The sequence below is a fragment of the Euphorbia lathyris genome, chromosome 10 (genome assembly GCF_963576675.1).
Source record: "Euphorbia lathyris chromosome 10, ddEupLath1.1, whole genome shotgun sequence".
Classification (NCBI taxonomy): Eukaryota; Viridiplantae; Streptophyta; class Magnoliopsida; order Malpighiales; family Euphorbiaceae; genus Euphorbia; species Euphorbia lathyris.
This window is the reverse complement of record NC_088919.1, coordinates 64,541,312-64,558,345: the sequence shown is the minus strand read 5'-3', so window position 1 is coordinate 64,558,345 and position 17,034 is coordinate 64,541,312. Positions and strand designations below refer to the sequence as shown.

The following is a 17,034-nucleotide window of genomic DNA, read 5'->3' as shown; positions in this document are numbered from 1 at the left end:
TGGATCACTTGGCATTTGGCAAGAAGACAAACCTGGCGCTAGAAGACGAAACCTGGTGCAAGAAAACGAAACTAGCAAGCCTGGCGCCTGCTAAATTCAGACGACAGGATTGGCCTGCAATTACTGAACGCTGACCTATCAATGACGAAAGAAGACCGTTTAAATTCAACGGATATGTCCGAATTCAAATCATTGGAGCTTCAAAAATTGCTATAAAAGGACAAGTTCATCACTTGGATCCTTGGCCGAAATACAAGAAAGCACAGACAAAAGCAAATCTTCACAAGAGTGAAAATCCAAAATAGAAGCTGTCTAAATAGAAAAAGCAAGATCTTACACCCAAATCCAATCTCTGTGTAAAAGTCTAGAGTGAATTTGTATTCATCTAAAGTGTTCTCCGTTTAGAGAGAACAAATCTTGTATCAATTGTAAAGGTTGAGAGAGTGAAGCTGAGTACTCGGTTTTAGTACTCAATTACTTTGTAAACGGTTTGTGCTCTACCTTTAAAGAGCTCAGTAGTGGATTGAAAAAGCCCGGAAGGATTCTAGGGACTGGACGTAGGCGGTGAGGCCGAACCAGGATAAGACTGCTGAGTAATCTCTAACCCTTCTCTTGATATATATGTATGTGTTGCTTGCTTAAATTACTAAGTATATAATTTGTATAAGCCGACGTTGAGTAATCTGAGTGCTGAGTTGGAAGCTGACCTTAAGAGTTATTTTTCAACTCACATGTGAAACAGTTCTAGTCAGCCTCTGACTAAAGTTGTCTTACATCACGCTCAGCCTTGCTGACCAAAACTGAGTGAAGTTATTTAAATACTTAATTAAGTCAGCATAATTAAGTGAAAAAGTTATATTGGTTCCTAAACCCCCCCCCTTTGGAACTAATCCTATTACATTACACGAGACTAACAATAACAAGAATGAATATTTAACTTTTAGAAAATTAGCAAGGATCACTAGGATTCAAAAATTTCTTACTTTCATAGCTTCCCAAGATTTTCCAATGAAACTGATTCATTGAAACAGACTCTCAATTATCCTACTTGCACATGTGTTCGCTCATTCACATAAGTGTTTTAGTTAGTGTTTTGAGGTTGGTGTTTGTCACTCCTTGGCCTAAACTAGACTATATGTACCATAAGCTTGCACAAGTATCTAAAATACATTGCTTATCCAAGTTTTCCAATCAATCAAGAGGTATTTCTTCACATATGTAATGGGGTTAGGGTGTAGGTATGGAATGGAAGATGTTTAAGGTTTAAAAACAACGTTGTCAAAATAGTATTAATTTATTTAACAGATATTTTACACAACAGAACCAAAATATAATTTGGAGAACTGGAGCACAAGCTTGAGTGCACAATCTGCTTATTATAATACTAAATAACAAACTTGATTTCTCAACACAAGCAGAGTCAAGATAGTTGAAGAACAAAAGTATTCTTGTACTAAGATATCGAAACTCAAATGAGTGATTATTTTTATTATACTTATAATTTTTTTAACACTTTGGATTTGGAGACACCGTTAGGTATAATTGTGCTCTGTTTCCAAGCATAGACTAGTTTACTCAATTAAATAGAACTTCTAATAAGCATAGACTAGTTGATACAGAGAATCGAGTGTTTCTAATATTTTTTTTAAAAATAGTAGGATCTCTTGTAATACATGTGGATCTATATTCAAATGAATCGGTTGCTTCTATTTGACATGGAGAATCAGCTACTCCTAATAATTTGTCCTTATTAGGACCCAAGCAAGGACGTAGACAGAGGGGTCCGGGCCCCTCTGGCCGCCCGAACCACCTTGACTCCGGGTAGTTTCGGCCCCCCTGTCTCAATTTTTTTTTACCGGGGTGTTGAATTAGCCCCCCAAAATGGCCCATTACGTGTTAGGCTTGTCCAAAATCCAAAATTTCAATACTTTGGGCCTATTAGGTATTCCCTAAATCCAAATTGCTAATTTTTTTTGGGCCGGTTAGGCCTATCTAAATCCAAATTTCTTATTTTTTGGCCTGTTTGGTTTCTATGAATCCAAATTTCTAATTTTTTTTTACCTGTTAGGTCTCTCTAAATCCAATTTTTTAATTTTTTTTTTGGCATGTTAGGCCTTCCTAAATCCAATTTTCTAATTTCTTTTTTTTTTTTGCTTGTTAGCCCTCCTTAAGCCGACCCGAATCATTTCGGGACTAAGGCTTTGTTGTTGTTGTTTTTAGCCCTCCTTAAATCCAAATTATTAAAAGAAATTGCATAGTAGGCCCTTTGAAATCAAAATTTTTTATTTTTTTTTACCTGTTTAACCCTCCCTAAATCCAAATTTTTTTACATGTTAGGATTATTAAACGAAATCTAGCTTAATTTTGAAAAATTGTACAATAAAATTTAAAAATTGGTTTTTAACCATTCAAATTATAATACGCATATATAAATAAAATTAAACAAATTCGATTTAAAAAAAAAAAATTACGAACGCACGTGTAAAATTAACCCAACCGAGCAATACTGTGTTCGCCACTCCACTCAAGATGTCATACTAATAAGTTAAAATTATTCACACTATTGAAACTATCCATAAACCCTCTCCTTTCCCAAATTCCAAACTGAACAACTTCAAAAACTGAAGCTTATACATCAATGGAGACAATACAAGTTAACCTATCATCTGACAATGCTGAACCTAACCCCACTCAAAACCCCCAAAATAAGAATCCCCGCCGTCCTTCCACCGGCGACGGTCCCATCCCTCAACAAAAAAAGGTCCGCTTACCATCCTCCTGCTACCCAGCCTTTTTCCAACTCAGACAGGAACTAGGTTTCCGCTACGATGCCGATATACTCCACTGGCTCATTCATCAAGCTCGACCTCAACTCGTTCCCGCTCCTACACCGCCTAACTCGACTCGGAATCGTCCGATTCGCAAATCTGCTTCAAAACCCCTCTGCATGGACTACGGGATCACCACCGGTAGCCTCGCCTCCGCTTCTGCTTCTTCTTCTGCTTCGACTCCTGCTCCTGCTCCGGCTCCGGCTCCGGCTCCGGCTCCTAGACGGCGGGTTAGAGCTACTGTGGTTCAGGCGTCGACCTTATTTTTTAATACTCCTGCTACATTAGGTACTAGAAACTTAAGAGATGAATTGATTGTGATTTTATCTTGTATGCTTTGTTTGGAATCAAAATCTTAGAAGAATTTTTTGTTGTATTTGTGAACAGATAAAGCAGAGAGACTGGTTGGAAAAGCAGCTTCATATGGGTCGCAGTTGGTGGTGTTTCCAGAAGCATTTCTCGGCGGCTATCCACGGCTTATGATGAGATTTGACGGTGATGATCAGAAAAAGTACCGTGATTCAGCCGTCGATGTGCCTGGTTTGATCGCATCCCTTCAAAATTAAGCTTCTGTTTTTCGGGATTAAGTTCAAATTTGCCCCTAACTTTTTTTTTTGGGAATGCATATATACTCTTGAGTAAAGAGCCCCTAACTTTTTATTTGGATATATTAAGCCGTAATCATTGGGGATGGAGGAAAATATGATAGTGGATAGGACCGGGTGCATGTAGAGAATTTATGTATTCTCTGACACGACTTGATTTTACGGGTTTGTACATGGTTCATGTTAGCCGATCCCGAATCATTTCGGGACTAAGGCTTTGTTGTTGTTTGTTGTTTATTAAGCCCTAATCATTGTTCATTTCTTCTGTCTTTGAAACGGTATTTTTTACATTGAAAAAGTACTTGAAATGAAAAACACTCTTGTTAATCGAGTTTTATGTTCAAAGCTGATTTTTTAGTTATCATTTAAAAGTGCATTGTTCATTTCTACTGTGTTTCAAATAATATTTTTTATTGTGAAAAATACAAATTTCAAACATACTTGAAATGAATAACAATATGTTAACTGAATTTTATGTTCAAAGCTGATTTTTGTAGTCATCAGTGGCTAAATGTGATAAAAAAAATAAAAGATAAGGAGCTTAACTTATCTAAATAAAAAATAAAATAAGTCTTATAATGCTTTTTGCCTACTCTTAACACAAACTTAAGAAATGGTAAGATTTTATTTCCAACACGGATCAATTTTGACCCTAGATAACATCGCATGGTATAATTTTGGGATCAAATAACAAAACCCATAAAACGGGACGATTACCTGGGTCTAGAGGCGAAGACTGGGACACAAGATGTCGATGCATCCCCGGTTGTTGAGAACCATCCTTGTCCACCCTTTCATCGTTATTCACGCATGTTGATTGCACTCTCAGTAGATGAATGAATGTATTTTTTCTTTTTTTGCCCAAATCCCGACTAAAACGATGTCGCTTTTGGCTTGAAAGGGGCAAAAAAAGTGTAATACGTCAAAGGTTGACTTTGTCAATATCTGGGCTGAAAATTGCTCCACATTGAAAATAGAGGACAAAAATTTACCATTTCTTACGTTAGGAGTATATCTGCACTAAGGTCTAATATTGCTCCAAATTGGACACGATAAGGATAAACTTTTACATTTCTTACATTATGGCTATATGTGCACTTTCTATTGTGGACCGGGACGAGTACTAGTCCTTCCACTCAGATGATGCCACATCAGCAGTTAGGATGATGTGGCATCATCTGAGTGGAAGGGACCAGTACTGGTCCCGTCCCATAGGGCACATTTGTACTTTATCCCCCATTTTTATCTTTGAATTGGCCAATTTGGAAATGAGATGTGTTTGAACAGGTCCGGAAACTGATAGGCTTTCAGTAGTTGCTGCTAAGTATAGAGTTCACTTAGTAATGGGAGTGGTGGAGAGAACTAAATCTTCTCTCTTTAGTACACTCGTGTTCTTCAGTTCCACTGGCGACCGCCTTGGAAAGCAGCGGAAGCAAATGCTATCGCCATCCGAAACTGCAATTTGGCATTCCGGGAAGAAATTGCCATTGCATGTATTTCCTACTTCCATTGGCAACATTGGTGGTCTCACTGGTTGGGATAACAAATCCCCGTTTCTCCGTAGTGAATTATATGCTAACGGTAATTACTAATTGTTGTCGAATTTCTCATTTTTCAAACTCCGTGTGAAACTAATTGATTGCTGTTTAATAAGGCGTTGAATTATATTGTGCGCCTTCTGCTGATGAAAGAGAAGCGTGGAAGGCGTCGATGATTCATGTAGCTATTGAAGGTTGCTGCTTTGTGCTTTCTGCAAACCAGTTTCACTGTTGGCAAGACTATCCGCTCCAGCAAGGAGAAGATATTAAATGCTCTGGAGGTAGTCTTATTGTTTCGCCATCCGGAAAAGTATTGGCCGGACCTAATTACCAAGGCGAATGCCTTGTCTGGGCGGACCTAGGTATGATTAACACTACACTGTATTCTACTGATCTAAAACTCGCATACTAGTTCGTGTAGAAAATCAATCTTAGATTAATTACTATTGCAGATATTCCAGCAATCGAAAAAGCTAAGACCGAATTTGGTGTAGTTCGAAGCATTTTCAACGGTGTAGTTCCAAACAGTTTCAACCAAAACCGTGATGATTGCACAGCAAGTGAAGCTGATCAATCTTTGATTAGTGTAGAAGTGAAGGAAGGTCCAGAGCTGCTCTCAAGCGACTTGGTTGCTTAAGATGATTTTTGCTCAATCTTCTCGAAACTTGCCATCGCAACGACATGCTAGGATTTTGCTTCTTGCTGGTTTTGTACAGTTCTTGTAGATAAAGCTCGGGGTAGAAATCGAAATGTAACTGACTAGGTTTCAAGCATTTGCAATTTCTTGCTGGTTTTGTGCAGTTCTTGCAGATAAAGCTCGGGTAGGAATCGAAATGTAACTGACTAGGTTTCAAGCATTTGCAACTTCTTGCTGGTTTTGTGCAGTTCTTGTGGATAAAGCTCGTGTAGGAATCGAAATGCAACTGACTAGGTTTCAAGCATTTGCAATTTCTTGCTGGTTTTGTAAAGTTCTTGTAGATAAAGCTCGGGTAGAAATCGAAATGTGAATGTCTAGGTTTCGAGCAATTGCAACTTCTTGCTGGTTTTTTAAGTTTTGTAGATAAAGCTCGGGTAGAAATCGAAATGCAACTGACTAGGTTTCAAGCATTTACAACTTCTTGCTGGTTTTGTGCAGTTTTTGTAGATAAAGCTCGGGTAGAAATCGAAATGTTAATGTCTAGGTTTCGAGCATTTGCAAGTTCTTGCTGGTTTTTATATAGTTCTTGTAGATAAAGCTCGGGTAGAAATCGAAATGCAAATGTCTAGGTTTCGAGCATTTGCAACTTCGTGCTGGTTTCGGGTAGAAATTGAAATGCAAATGTCTAAAAAAGTTTGGGCAATGTATGAATACTCTATTTTACTAATAGAATGCTGAAAATATCAGTGGCTATGAAATGTAAATTAAATTTTGCTAGAGTTGACAGTTATACACGCAACCTGACAATACGAAACAAACGTAACACTACGAATTTAATAAGAAAACCCTAACACAATACGAATTTAGTAAAATAATCGATTGGGTTAGAATTGACCTACTAATTGGAAAATAAATTCATTTTGGGTTAAACTCCTAAATGGTATTAATTTTAAAAATAATTCTTTATTTAGGTATAATTAAAAATTATTTCGTTGGGACTGTTTTTAAACCTTAGTTAATTGTTTTACCCCATTACCGTGGTGCAGACACCGTAATGGAGTGAAAGCAGCAATAGTTGGCAGTGGCATCACAATAATATATAAAAATAAAATTATAATATATGATTTTTATTAATTTTTATTTTATATTAAAAATTATTTTTATATTATATATGTTGTGAATTTTATATTTTTTTAGAGTATAATATATATTTCACATTACCTCTTTTATTATGTCTTCTGATGGGTAAGGTTATGAAATTAATTATCACATCCGACCCTAAACGGCATCGGATATGAACGGAAAACAGGATAACGAACCAAACTTTTTTTCTCATAGATAAAAAATTTAGACACGAACGTGACATTAACATTACTCGTTTATTTTTTGAATTACTCATCCTGTTCAAACCCTAAAATATAAGAGTATCAAATTATCCGCATGAAGGACAGCTCCGGTATTTTAAAAGTTCTAGACCACTTTTATATTCTATTTTTAATTGAAATAAATTTTTGACTGAACGAAGAAAAAACAAATAAAATCAAACTTTAGGGTAATTTGGAGAGAAGACGAAAGAGTTAGCAATTATATTATTATTAGAGTAAAATACAAAAAAGACTAAGGTTTAACCTTTTTGTAAACACGGTACCGTGGTTTAAAAACTTGCAAATAGGATTTTGTAGTTTGTGCAGTTTTAGATATTTTGTCAAAAAAATAATATCGTAGCTATTTATAACATTACCCGTTTATATTTTGAATAACTCATTCCGTCCAATTACTCTAACCGGCAAGGTTATGACATTATCTGCTAGCAGGGGCAGCTCTTGTATTTTAGAGGCTCTAGGTCGTTAGTTTTTTTGTTCTATTTTTTTTAGTTTTTTTTTTTAACACCGTTAGTCAATTTGGTATGTGTTTGCTAACGGAATGAACCTCAAGGTACCATGTTATTAATGCACTAAATATATTTATTTTTTTTGTTAGTAATGTACTAAATATTTAACCTTAACGTTTTAAGCGAAGTGCAAGTTTAGCCCTAATGTATGAAATTGTGCAAATTTTAGAAAGATCAATTTTAACCATACGCTACCGAAAATTTGAACAAAATTTGTTTGACTGTTATTTAGCCACGCCAGACCTTCTAAACCAGTTTGTCGATAAATTGAATCAGTTTTATACATTTTTTCGTAACTATATTAATCATATAGTAAAATATTTTAGACAGTTTCAAAAAACTAAACCTGTTACGTATAAATTAATCACAATTTCTTTGAAAATGTCTAAAATATTTTACTCCGTTATTAATATACTAAATATTTTTTTTTTGTTAGTAATGCACTAAATATTAACCGTAACGTTTCAAGTGAAGTACAGATTTAATCCTATCGTATGAAATTGTGCAAATTTAATTCTAACATTTCCAAGTAAAATTATATTTAAATTTTAATCAAATTTTTATAAAATAAAAATTCAATAACGTATATTTTTTTTGTTATTTAGCCACTAACTCATTACGGGACCTACGGCGCCCTAATGAGTAAAAAAATTTAAAAAATTACTACAATATTTAACCCTGGTTGGAAAACAATGTGGTAATTTTTTATAAAAATTACCCCAAACAAGAGTTTAATCCTTAGATTTTAGGTTGAACTTTTAGGTGGCCAAGATTAACAAAACTGACGTGATTAACTAATAACATAATTAACCAGTGTTGTTAAACCTGACCCGAATCCGACTGAATCTGATTCGGTAGACAAACTAGTATGGAAAAGCATAAACTATTACATATTCAAAACTGCTAGAAACCCTTTGACCCGTGTCATTTTGAAGCGTTGAGTTGTCACGGATGTTAAAATATATAAAGTTAAGTGGCTTTTATATTAAGTTTTGAAATTCAGTGGTCATAATGTTAAAAAGAACAAAGGTCTGGCTGTAGATGTAATTTACCCTTTTTTTTACCAGTCCGGTTATGACAATGCAATTAACATTTATAGTAAACTTACATGTGACCCATAAACACGATACATAAACGATGGTAACCCGGACCGACACAATTATAACACAACATACATTTTATGGATTAGTTTAGTGTTGACTCATTTGATACTAACTCTATAATTAACATAAACACGACACTAACTCAATAATCGTTACCCCTAATTAAGACAAATAAAATGCAGGTCAATAGAAGACAACTTAAATATCAAAAGCATATATTAAAATGCCTCAAAGCATTGTTAAATGCAACATTTCCAGAAGTTTTTGTACAGAAGAAACTTGACTGAATGATCACAACTTTGTTTCTTTTTTTTCCGTTCTCTACGGTACTCTATAAACACGAGTTTTTGCACATTGCCAAAAGTCAAATCCCGGGGGGCAGCAATTGCTGCAGTTAGAGCAGCACTCTCTAGTTACGCCTCAAAGAAGTACTGCACCGAGTTGCTTACCATTTCGATTTTCTTCCGTTGAGGTTCTCACCTCTCGACTCTGCTAGCCTCGACTTGGAAACATTCCCAGGCGCCGTAGGTGGTCTCTCTTGAGACACGTTGCTAAGGCGGTGGTGGTGGTGGTGTTGTCGTGTCGGACTAGCATAACCTCTAGAACCTGACAGTAAGTAATCCCGAAGACCCTTCACGGATTGATATCCGTGCATTTCATCTCCGTAACCTTTTCCTTGCAAATGTCTCTCAACCTCGGATATTCCCTCCCAGTCTACCGCATCTCCTGTGATCGGAAGTCGCTCGTGTTGTCCACCCCATTCGACTCCATCTGATATGCTTCTTTGCAAAGAAGTACTACTTCTCCTCGGTACTTTGCCGGAGCTTGATTTCCTTCCTTTGATTTCTTCTTCATCAATTGCCAGTTTTCGTGAGTCGCGAGGAGTTCCGGCATTCCATTTGTAGCTCTTGTTAAAGTTATCCATATTCAACTCAATGGAATGAAGATCACTTTCAGCGGAGTCTTCTTCAAATTCTACACCGTCTTCTACTTCACCTCCATCGTCGTCTTTTACTTCATTATTGTTCGAAACAATGCAAGATTTATTTAAATAAGCTGCAACATCTTCATCGTTCATAAGATAAGAAGCGCCAGCACGACTTCTATCTCTGGATTTTTTTGGCCCGAGAAAAGCTTCGAGTTGATTCCTAAGTTTGTCTACGGCTGCATTCTTCTCCTCGAGCTGGTACTTGGCTTCTGAAAGTTTCATATGCACACGTTCTTCACGCAACACATCAGCCAACTGCATCATCTCCCGTTCTTTCTCAACTTCTGCACAGAGTTTTACAGATTCTCTCTTCAACTCTGCGACCTCAGCTTGATCTTCACCGACATCCCTAGCTAACTCATCACACACCTGCTCCATCACGACTCTTGCTCTCTTCTCGTTTTCGAGCTCTTTCACTGCCTTCAACAGAGACGACTTTGTCTCAGCTAGTTCTTTCCCGAGCTTCTTGTTCAAGCTTTCCATTCTTCTTCTCAGCTTTTTCTCTACCTCGAGTTGTCCAGCAACGGACTCGATAGCAGCCTCTATCATTTTCTGCTCCTTGTTTTTCCAGGCAGCCTTTTCTTCAGCAAAGCATTTCATCAAATAGGCTATCTCGTTCTGGTCTGAGCGCTGATCTTGGATAAGATGATTAACCTGCAAGCGAGCCCTCTCGAGCTCAGCATGCAGGGCCGAGATGAGAGACATGGTTGATGAAGGGCGATCCTCATTACCCCAGACTCGGTTTATAATCTTTAACAGTTCCTTCGATGTTGTCAAAGCACTACTAACATCCTTCAGACGAGGCTTATTTCCAACTGTAGATCCTCTAGGCGTTTGAACTCGAGATCTAGTCTCAATCTGCATCATAAATGAGAAAATTATACGCTTTACATATCTTCCTTTTAAGATAAACAAACGAAAAAAAACATTGTATAGTTAATTAAAGGCGCAAGGGGGTTCTCGAGCCTAGGAGCAAGGCTCAGGTGCGCACCCGAGCAACACAAGGAGCACTAAAGAAAATTAATATATAAAATCATAATATTTTTGCACTAAAATGCAACAGCTAGTCAAATACTAAATCATATCTAATTGGCAATTATCCATAATCTTAATCATAAAACGCATAAAATAAATTCTAAATTAACTATTAACGATTAACTCGTCCATAATCATAATTCTCGAATGACTACTTTTCATCAACACTAAAGTCTCCATTTGCAATATTTCTAGACTCTTCAAAATGGAGCAACATTTTTTTGTGTTGTTATTTTCGATATTTTTGCTGTCCAGATCTTCGTTCCTTTTTTACTTCTTTCATTTTATTCTAATTTAATTTTAGCCGTAGATTATATAGATAGGAAACGGCTGAGATTAAAACATCCTATTTTTAACTTGCATCCCTAAAAAGAACATTGTGTAGCTTCCAAATGTGTGCTAGGCACACCCCCGACAAGGCACGAGGCTCAGAAAGGCACACTCAGGCGTGTGCCTCTTGAACAGAACCCGCCTTTAAAACATCCTATTTTTAACTCGGAACCCTTAAAAAACAATGTGTAGCTTCCAAATTTGTGCCTAGGCACGCCTCTGGCAAGGCACTAGGCTCAGAAAGCAAACTCAGGGGTGCATGCGCCTCTTGAAAAGAGCCCACTTTTTGGCTTCTCAGGCGATATGCCTGGAGCCTAGCGCCTTTTGAGCTTGAGATGCACCTCTTTGATAATGAAGAACTTAAGGCATATCCCATTAAGAGCTTAAGAACTAGCATTCAATTTAATTACCTCCATTAAACTAGCATTGCTGACCGAATCAAATGCTCCAACACTGTGTTCTGTAAGCTTAAGCCTTTGAGAAATTGACGATGATCTTCTATGACGACTGCCAGTTCCAGAACGATCCATCCGCTACAAGCAATAATATCAAATATCAACATGAAAATCAATTTACTTTCACAAATTACCACCAATGAACAAAATTTAACCAATTAAGTCCAACTTTGAATTAATGGCAATAAGCACAGGCTCTTCGTACCCAAAACAAAACAGTATGAAATCACATCATAAACTTATAAAACCCGAGATTATGTAACAATTCCACAGTAAAGAAAGATTTTCAAACTCCAAATATCTTCAATGAAACAATCTTGTTTGGGCTTATTAGTACATTTAAGGCTCCTCACCCTCTCTCTACAGATGTGTTAATGGGACCGTTGGTCAGATCAAAACTCGATAACTCTTGCCACATAATCGGCCCTAGGTCCAAATAGTTGACATTCATCGCCAAAAGCATATAGGGTATAACTAGATGCTAGCATTTTAAACTACTCATAACCACAATTAAGGTAACACCTAGCCCGTTTGTTTGCTGGAAAATATTACTGGAAATTATTTTATTTTCCAACAAAATATTTTCCCTTACTCAATATTTTACAAAATACAATATTTTCCGATAAACAAACGGGGCCTACTGTTGTTTTTTAGGCCAAGGAAATTCCATTATAGTTCCATCAACAATAATAATAAGAACAGTAAAGAAATAAACTAATATATAATCTTAAATTTTTTTTGCTGAAGGGGCTCCTTGGACTTGGTCCAAAAGACCAATTGTCTCCATGAACTTTAAAGATGTCTCCATGAACTTCGAAGATGTCTCCTTAGCTCCCTAGACTTACTTAAAGTGACCTGTTAACCGCCTAAACTTACTTAGAGTGAGCTAATAGACCTCCCTAAACTTGCTTAAAGCGACATATTGGTCTCATGAAATTGCTTAAAGTGATCATGTAGCACTACATGGTTAATCATGTCACTTTATATTTAGAGAGCTAACGAGACATCTTAAATTTCAAGGGGCCAATTGGTTCTTTGGCTTCAGGGCCCTGATGATGTATTCAGCCTAAAATTTTCTGCACCAGAAAAAACTTAAGAGCTTCTCAATAAACCCATCAACGTCATACCAAACCAATCACAATCACAATCACCACCTACCCTATAAAAACCAAATTAACACATGGATTAAGGTCACAAAACTCAAAATCTCTTTCCCCTAGTTAGAATTAACTAGTTTCAATTCCAAAATCAGCTTTCCTTTTCAATTATTCTGCTCCATTCAAAGCAACACCTGAATATCTTTGAAACCAAAAAACAAACAGTTAAACGCACCAGATGCTCGCATTTTAACACCTATTATTGTTTTCTAGGCCAAGGAATATTTCTTCAGTTCCATCAACAATAAAGGTAAGAACAGTAAAGAAATAAACTAATATATGATCTTAAAATTTTCTGCTTAATACATCAAGGGCTCCCTGTACTTGATCCAAAAATACAATTGGCCCCCTAAACTTTAAAGATGTCTCATTAGCTCCCTGAACTTCCTTAAACTGACCTAATGACTCCTAAACTTGTTTAAAGTAATGTGCGCTTCAACTAACCCATATAGATCAGGGGCTCCCCATACTTGGTCCAAAATTACAAATGGCCCCCTAAACTTTAAAGATGTCTCGTTAGCTCCCTAAACTTTTACTTAAACTGACCTCCCCTAAACTCAAAGTGACCTAATGGCTCCTAAACTTGCTTGGCCTCATGAACTTGCTTAAAGTAAAGTGTGCTTCAACTTATCAAAATCGCCTCTTACTTCGTCAAGTAACACTAGATGGTTAATCATATCACTTTAAATTTAGACGGCTAACCAGACCTCTTGAAATTAAGGGGCCAATTGGTTATTTGGCTTCAGGGCCCTGATGTATTCAACCTAAAATTTTCTGCACCAGAAAAAAAGTTAAGAGCTTCTCAACAAACCCATCAACATCATACCAAACCAATCACAATCACCACCTACGCTATAAAAACCAAACTAACACATGGATTAAGGTCACAAAACTCAAAATCTCTTTCCCCTAATTAGAATTAAAAATTTCAATTCCAAAATCAGCTTCCCTCAACTCATTCCAAAATCTCTTTCCCCTAATTAGAATTAACAAATTAGCTCCCTAAACTTACTTAAACTGACCTCCCCTCAACTCAAAGTGACCTAATGACTCCTAAACTTGTTTAAAGTGATGTGTGCTTCAACTTACCCCATATACATCAGGGGCTCCCCGTACTTGGTCCAAAATTACAATTGACCCCCTAAACTTTAAAGATGTCTCGTTAGCTCCCAAGAGTTACTTAAACTAACCTCCCCTAAACTCAAAGTGACCTAATGGCTCCTAAACTTGCTTAAAGTAACGTGTGCTTCAACTTATCCAAATCGACTCTTACTTCGTCAAGTAACACTAGATGGTTAATCATATCACTTTAAATTTAGAGGGCTAACGAGACATCTTAAATTTCAAGGGGCCAATTGGTTCTTTGGCTTCAGGGCCCTGATGATGTATTCAGCCTAAAATTTTCCGCAGCAGAAAAAAACTTAAGAGCTTCTCAACAAACCCATCAACATCATACCAAACCAATCACAATCACCATCACCATCACAATCACAATCTACACTACAAAAACCAAAATAACACATGGATTAAGGTCACAAAACTCAAAATCTCTTTCCCTTAATTAGAATTAACAAATTTCAATTCCAAAATCAGCTTTCCTTTTCAATTATTCTGCTCCAATCAAAGCAACACCTGAATACCTTTGAAACCAAAAACAAACACTTAAAACGCACCTCGGATACAGGACTATGAGATGGATCAGACAAATGAGGAGGCAGAGAACCCGAATGAACAGACCTGGGTGCCCTTTCTTTAGCTCTACCCTCCTTCCTCAACCTCCTCTCATCTGATCCCACCGCTGCCTCCTTCATCCTCGGCGACGGCATCTCATTCATTTCCCAAAGCGTAGCCGCCAGTTTTCTCGCCGAAACCGGAGCCTGCTGCTGCTGTTGCTGTAGTTTCCCCTTAATCACACCACAATTCTGCGAACCAGCGTACTTAGGCGAGTCCATGGTCCGCAATGTCGACGATGTAGCCCTCGCAGACCCCATTAACTTCCAAGTAGGCACAGGCGTACTGGATCCGCCCCTTCTCCCAACCAAAATCGCTCTCTTAAATCTATAATTCTGAATTACCGAAGAAGACGACGACGCCGATGATGAACACCCACGTTTCCTAATTTTCCCAGGGAGCAATTCTTCCATCGCAGCTCGGTTTTGCCTTGACATTACTTAAATTCCTGTAAACCCCCGACCTTAGATCTTACCAATCTGCCAAACAAAACATAATCGGGACCAAATCAACCAGAAAATTGACACTAAAATTGAAATTTCGAAACGGAATTCTTCAATGTTACACGAAAAGTAGGGAATAGAGAAGAAATGGCTTACTGTTAGGTTTCATGGCTCCAGAATTTGAAATTGGGGAAAATGGGATGGGAATAGTTGAAGAGAGAAGTAGATTGGGAAATGTGAAAGGCAAAGAGGGATTTTGAAGAGGCTGAAAAGAAATTTGAGAGCTTTTTGTTTGTTTGTTTATTAATTTTGCGCAGAGTATTGTTGCGTCTTCTACTATTGGTTTTGTTCTGCTTTGGAATTTGATCGGTACAGACTGTACTCTACTACTCTGATGGTGTAAAGTGTAGGAGACGCAAGTAATTATCCACTGTAGCAGCAACTACACTGAGCTTGAATCGTGCTGACTTGTTTTTTTACATTGCGACAAGGCGTAAAAATATCAATAGTTACTTTAGTGGCTGGAATTCTTTTGTGGAATTACATTGAATTGAAAATTGATATAAGATTGTTTTTAAGAGATCTCGTATTATTTATGTGGTTTGGCAATATCTTTCGATTGGTTGTTGTAAAAAATGTTAGGTGCTAGTCGGGCGGACAGGGTTCTCGAAGATTAATCGGGGATTAGTCGGAGATTAATCGGATTTGTATTTTTGTACTTTTTATTCATTAATCGACAAATTATTGTATAAATACAATTAAAATATGTATTATATTATCTAAAAATAATGATATAAAATTATTTAATATACAAAAACACGTATATTTGTAACATATATCTTTAAAATTGTGCAAACATCAACATTTCAACAATAATATCATTAAAACAACTTAAAAATGAATTATAATAAAGCAAAGAAATAAATTCACAATTAAAAATGTTTTTGTTCATTGTCGTTTAGGTGGTACCTAAGCAGTCTAGGCGGTGTCGAGGCGGCCTAGACGGAGCCCAAGCGGCTAAAAATCACTTAGGAATCAATAAAACGCCTAGAGGGACTAATTATAGAAAATCGGGGCGGATTCTCGATTTCGAGGGCCTAGGCGGTCCAGGCGACCTTCGTTTCGAATAGTGGGTTGGACTAAGGTTAATATTGACGTTTTTGTTTTGGGTAGTCCGGGTGCTGTGGGTTGTGGCGGTATTTACCGTTCCTCAAGTGGTACGTTTCTTAGTGCTTTTGCATTCCCGTTTGACATTTCTTTTGCTTTCTTAGCTGAGTTGAAGGTTGCCATTTATGCAATTTATACGGCTTTTGATAAGGGTTGGCGTCACCTTTGGTTAGAGAGTGACTCGACTTATGTCGTTCAGTTATTGCGTAGTAAGTCTACTATTGTTCCTTGGGTGATTCGTCAGAGTTGGATTGATTGTTTATCAAAGTTAGATTCCATGCAATTTGTCATTTCTCATATTTATCGTGAATGAAATGCGGTTGCTGATTCTCTTACCTCTTTTGGTCGTTTGATTGATAGTTTGCATTGATGGGATTTAATTCCTGATTTTTGTTGTCCGACTTTTTTATATGATCTTGTGGGGCGTGGTTCTTATCGCTTCGCTTGACATGGTTTTGTTTTAAACTTTTGTATTTGGTTCTTTGTAACTTTTCTTTTCTTCTTTAATAATATTGGTTCGGGTTTGATGTGATTTTCAGAAGTGTCAACATAGCTGGGATGTCTGTTTTTTGCACTCTCTCGTTAACCGGCTTTCAATAAAAAAAAGATTATTAATTTATCGAGTATTGATTTATGAAAGTTGTTTTACTGTAGAATTGTTTGGATTATGTATAAAAGAATATGAGACGGGTATAGACTTAAAATTTACCCGTCAAATGGATGGGAAACCCCTTTCGAATACCTATTACTTGGTATTTGCCATATATTTGACTGTCATTATTTTATTTTAACTATTAAGTCAATTTATTTTTATTGATTAAGACGATCTCTAATCCAAAATCAAATTGTTATGAGAATGAGGTTTGATGATGGCTGAATCCCCAACAATCATCAAACTATACTCTCATTTTGATTGAATACGGGATTTTTTCCATCAAATTTAATGCAACATCAAATAATATTTTATATATAAATATAGTTAATTCTATATTTTGTTATATAATATTATTATTTGAAAGATAATCTTATATTTGGAGAAATGAAATGATAAAACGAGTCGGAGCAAAATCAACGTATCAACATCAAAACAAAGAGAGAATCGAAGAAAATAGAGTTTAGTGTTGCA

General features: G+C 36.7%; 2 protein-coding genes across 2 annotated transcripts; one reads left to right on the top strand and one right to left on the bottom strand.

The window, feature by feature from the left end:
• The first annotated feature begins 2,562 nt into the window (after positions 1–2,562).
• LOC136207937 (bifunctional nitrilase/nitrile hydratase NIT4A-like) lies at positions 2,563–6,078 on the top strand. Its single transcript, XM_065998788.1, has 5 exons — positions 2,563–3,116; positions 3,216–3,368; positions 4,721–5,014; positions 5,088–5,333; positions 5,424–6,078. The coding sequence occupies exons 1-5, from the start codon at positions 2,639–2,641 to the stop codon at positions 5,606–5,608; spliced, it is 1,356 nt and encodes a 451-aa protein (XP_065854860.1). The 5' UTR covers positions 2,563–2,638; the 3' UTR covers positions 5,609–6,078.
• A 2,727-nt stretch (positions 6,079–8,805) lies between these two features.
• On the bottom strand, positions 8,806–15,099 carry LOC136208702 (uncharacterized protein At5g41620). Its single transcript, XM_065999818.1, has 4 exons — positions 14,898–15,099; positions 14,241–14,777; positions 11,366–11,488; positions 8,806–10,448 (listed from the first exon to the last, which is right to left on the bottom strand). Exons 2-4 carry the CDS (start codon positions 14,733–14,735, stop codon positions 9,048–9,050), a joined length of 2,019 nt encoding a protein of 672 aa, XP_065855890.1. The 5' UTR covers positions 14,736–14,777; positions 14,898–15,099; the 3' UTR covers positions 8,806–9,047.
• Positions 15,100–17,034: the final 1,935 nt, after the last annotated feature.

Excerpts from the sequence above, each read along its gene's own strand:
- LOC136208702 (XM_065999818.1), bottom strand. The coding sequence starts at position 14,735 with ATGTCAAGGCAAAACCGAGCTGCGATGGAAGAATTGCTCCCTGGGAAA. Across the intron at positions 11,489-14,240 it reads CTCATAGTCCTGTATCCGAG|CGGATGGATCGTTCTGGAAC; the intron begins GTGCGTTTTAAG and ends TATTGCTTGTAG. Across the intron at positions 10,449-11,365 it reads GCAATGCTAGTTTAATGGAG|ATTGAGACTAGATCTCGAGT; the intron begins GTAATTAAATTG and ends TTTATGATGCAG.
- LOC136207937 (XM_065998788.1), top strand. The coding sequence starts at position 2,639 with ATGGAGACAATACAAGTTAACCTATCATCTGACAATGCTGAACCTAAC. Across the intron at positions 3,369-4,720 it reads TTCAGCCGTCGATGTGCCTG|GTCCGGAAACTGATAGGCTT; the intron begins GTTTGATCGCAT and ends GTGTTTGAACAG. Across the intron at positions 5,334-5,423 it reads CCTTGTCTGGGCGGACCTAG|ATATTCCAGCAATCGAAAAA; the intron begins GTATGATTAACA and ends TTACTATTGCAG.